This window comes from Montipora foliosa, chromosome 5 (genome assembly GCF_036669935.1).
Source record: "Montipora foliosa isolate CH-2021 chromosome 5, ASM3666993v2, whole genome shotgun sequence".
Lineage (NCBI taxonomy): Eukaryota > Metazoa > Cnidaria > Anthozoa > Scleractinia > Acroporidae > Montipora > Montipora foliosa.
The window spans coordinates 45,279,925-45,283,818 of NC_090873.1; the positions used below are offsets into that span (position 1 = coordinate 45,279,925).

Here is a 3,894-nt window from a genome sequence, read left to right on the forward strand (position 1 = left end):
GTTGATTGTGACTGTTGCATCTCTTTTGGTGTTCCTGCCAGCATTTTTTTTCAGTATTCTCCTTTATAGCGGTAAATTTAAAATTGCCTTTCCAGTGGGTGGACTTCTTTATTATGCAATTTTTATTTTACTTTGTGCAAACTCTCTTGTCAATCCTATATTATACGCTATCCGCATGCCAGAATACAGATCTACTTTATCTGCACTCTTTCGCAAACCTACTCTTCGTAACCGTGAAAGGCGAGTTGTAGATTTACCTCTTCGTGTCTTGTAAAACATTATGAAGCGCCATTGCATTTTTCTACTTGGCTTTGCTATTTTGAAATTTCATGATATTAACAACAGTTTTGAGTTAATGTGCATAAATTGTAACAAGGAAATGAAATTATTATCTTCGTAAGAAAGTTTGACCTTAAATAGATGGATGAATATAGGATTCAGGAAAGTTAACAAGACAACAGGTGCTTATTATCATAATTAATTTACTGTATAGCTGTTATTCGTGTTTTTAGTCACCAGAGGCACTTGCCTCAGTCATAATACATTATGAAGCGTCATGGCATTTTCTAGTTGGCTTTGTTTATAAGCGTACGAGCTGGGAAGGGGGGTACCGAGAGAGAGAAACCATTACAAAATAATGCTGTTGGTGTAATTTCCAAAATTGTCAAAACTCGTGAATAATGTTTCTAGTTAGTTACTTTTCATGAATTTCTGTGTGATTAGACGCCCGGCTAGGTGTCTGTAGGCTGTCAGGTGGTTTCTTCAGAGAGTTTGTACTTTACGTGTATCATTTATATCTGTTGTTGATTTGAAGTATCGTTGATGCACCGAAGCAAGACGAAAAGGTAGTCAGTTCAGGCTCCCGAAAAATAACGGGCCCTCTTTTTTGTTTCTTGTTTTTAGCTGACTTTCAGCTAAAAAGGAAGGGGGAAAGTCAATCAGTGCTAGCAAATAAATAAACAAACAAACAAAGAAGTACCATTGCCTTGGTCATAACGTTTCTCTGGCCAAGGCCCTGGTCATGCTATACTATTTTGAGGGCGATTATGCCCACTATTTCCTGCATTCAACAATTTTAACGGTTAATATCGGAGCAAAGCGTTTTTCCATGATTTGACTGAATAAATCAATAAGACCGCTTGATGACAGAGCATCTCGTAATCGACAACGTTGTTAATTTGAGAAGTCCTTTATTGAGCAGGAATTGAATAAGACGTTTACAAAATGAGGAGGCCTGTTACGAGCTGGGAGTCTCCGGTTAGGAAATTCAGAGTGGAAAAACGTACTGCGCAGCTTTTCTGCGCATTTCTGGCCCTGCTTGCGGGCTCAGGTACTAATGCAAGCTGCAATGGTTCACCATGGTTGGAAAGAGCGACGGACTCTAGAAAGGCACGCGAGGCTATCACTCGGTTGATTTATTTATACTTGAGCAAGCATGAAATTTTTTCGGCATTTCACTGTTAAGAAAACAAGTCCTCCCCTGCCTGGTGAGAGGCTCTCTTGCTTATATATTCAGTGGGTTGCTTATATGGATGCAATATGTAAAGAGTGTTTGTGGATATGTGTCTTTGCAACGAAATTTCTTGTATATCGCGGTAAAATAAAGGGTTCTGAAACCGTCTTTAGGTTAATTTTGTCCCAAAAAAGTTGATTCCCTACGAAAAACAATACACCAGCTTTTCATTAGTGACGTTAAAATGTTGCTGCTTACCGGGAATATTGGGAAAGCAAACAAAGTTCGTAGCCTTTTTTTGTTTACACGATCGACGAAATTCCCACCACTTTTTCAAACTTTGGGCCTGGCGCACAGTCAAAATTCTTCCCCAGGGCGCTCCTCCCTTCGAAGATGAGACGGACTGGAAAGGTTCACAAGAAAAACAAAGAACTTTTCCCAAAGCTGGCAAACTGCATTTTACGCATAGATCACATTACTGGGACGAATGGCAGAATCTACTCACCGACTCGAGATCCTTTTCCCTTCCTTCCGAAGGGTAAAGTGCCCTTGGTTGAATTATGCTATGATACTTGTTTTTATGTACATTATGAAAACGTGTTAGATGTTTAGAAGCATACGAAGTACTAAATTACATCTTTGATTACGTTTAATGTCGTATATTATAAGATAAATAAAAATACATTGCTGTAAAAAACTGTTTTTCTGTTTCATGGCGTGAAATTGTCAATACTACCACACATTGCCTTTTTGCTGATTTATTACCTACAATGATACACGCAACGTTAGGATGTACGCGGCGAGTTTGGAGAGCAAGAGAGAGATAGCCTGAACATGGTCTAGTGGTCTCTTGACTAATAAATTCCACGAGTGATAAACACGTTGGGATTAAACGTCGAAATACTTCATTTCCAAGAAATTTTTGTTCTGAGCAGGTCTTTTTATATTATTTCTCGTATTTCCGGAGGGAAAATATTCTCTTTTTTCAGTTGTTAGCTAAAAAACCTTTTTACAGTAACATAGTACCTCCTGAGCAGATCTAATCAAATTATCGTGGAAAGATCTATACCAAAACGCGCGGACTCAGTCAGTTTTCCGCGTGAGTGACTCAACACGTCACAACACTTATTTCCCTCCCACAGCTGATATGTAGGTTATTGCATGGATACAACAATCAGAAAACAACACTACGAGTCAATCACAGCATGCAGGCTTGCCTTTCAGTTCTCTTAAAGAGGAATCTTCTAGCTAAAATGTACTGAAATTAAGTTCTTTAATTCCTACTTAAGATGTGTGAGAAATTTCCCTAACTTTGCTGTTGTAACGGCCTACTCACGTTTTTTGCGCCTGCCTTTAAGCCTGTAAATTGGCCACAAAAACATTATTTCCCCTCATGGACCTCTAGTTCAATACTGTACGTAAGTCAAGGGATTACAACCGGTGTCTGAAGGTAGTAACCTACTCTCTTGATGGACTACCACATTCTCATAACTTATATTAACAGAAACTTACGGCAAAACTTAAGAAGAATTTGTTTTTTGGGCTATATCAAAGAGTTAATTCTCGTCTTTGTATCTTTGTAGACACCCAGTTGATTATAAAATATCATTTTATAGTTCTTCCAGCACTAGCGTTGTATTGTGTGTTAATCCGGCCTCGTGCAAAGTTTGTGTTACCCCAATAGCGGTTTCCTTGGAAACGTTGTCAAAATAAAATAGCAAGACGGTGAATCAGCAAAGGTAAACAGCACCTGTCAATAAAGACAATTTAAGTCAGCGAATTAAAGCCGTGCATCCGAGGGAGGCGCGGTGGCCTCATGGTTAGTGCGCTCCTCTTTGGATCGAGCGATCCGGGTTCAAGCCCTGGCTAGGGACATTGTGTTGTCTCCTTAGGCAAGACACTTTAATCTCACAGTGTCTCTCTCCACCCAGGTGTATAAATGGGTAAAGGGCTGGGGGAATTCCTGCTGCGATGGACTAGCATCTCATCCAGGGGGAAGTAGAAATACTCCTATTCGCTTCATGCTACAGCAACCAGGATAAGCTCCTGTCTGATCGGCCACTTGGCTCGAATGCAGACTTGACCATGTGAAGGAAAAGTCAATAATAGTTTAGAACACGTTTTGTATAAACGTGTTCAAAAAAATCTTTACAAGGAATACACCGAGGATATCAGCATTCAATAAAACGCACTGACGTGGCCAGTGTATGGAGCATTACAAAATTGCTTACTAATGAGAAGCTCTGTGATGAGGTACCATTACAATAGAGCTTCCAATAGCCCATTTCCGAGTTCATGTCTGCCTCCTGTTCAAAGCGAGTCTAAGTGGAAAGTTTTTCTTATGAAAATTAGTTTTTATTCATATGTAAAGTAGAACTAATTACCATAATAAAAACTTCGCACTTAGACTCGCTTTGAAGAGGAGGCAGACATGAACTCGG

The 3,894-nt window shown here is 39.5% G+C and overlaps 1 protein-coding gene across 4 annotated transcripts in view; it reads left to right on the top strand.

Annotated features, from left to right (window-relative positions):
• Positions 1–1,781, top strand: part of LOC138004381 (histamine H2 receptor-like) — a 16,038-nt gene extending 14,257 nt beyond the window's left edge. For all 4 annotated transcript variants that reach the window (XM_068850880.1, XM_068850879.1, XM_068850881.1 and 1 more), the window contains one exon: positions 1–1,781. This exon is cut by the window's left edge and continues 693 nt beyond it. In XM_068850880.1, coding sequence (XP_068706981.1) covers positions 1–274 — 274 coding nt within the window. In that variant the 3' untranslated portion in view covers positions 275–1,781.
• Positions 1,782–3,894: the final 2,113 nt, after the last annotated feature.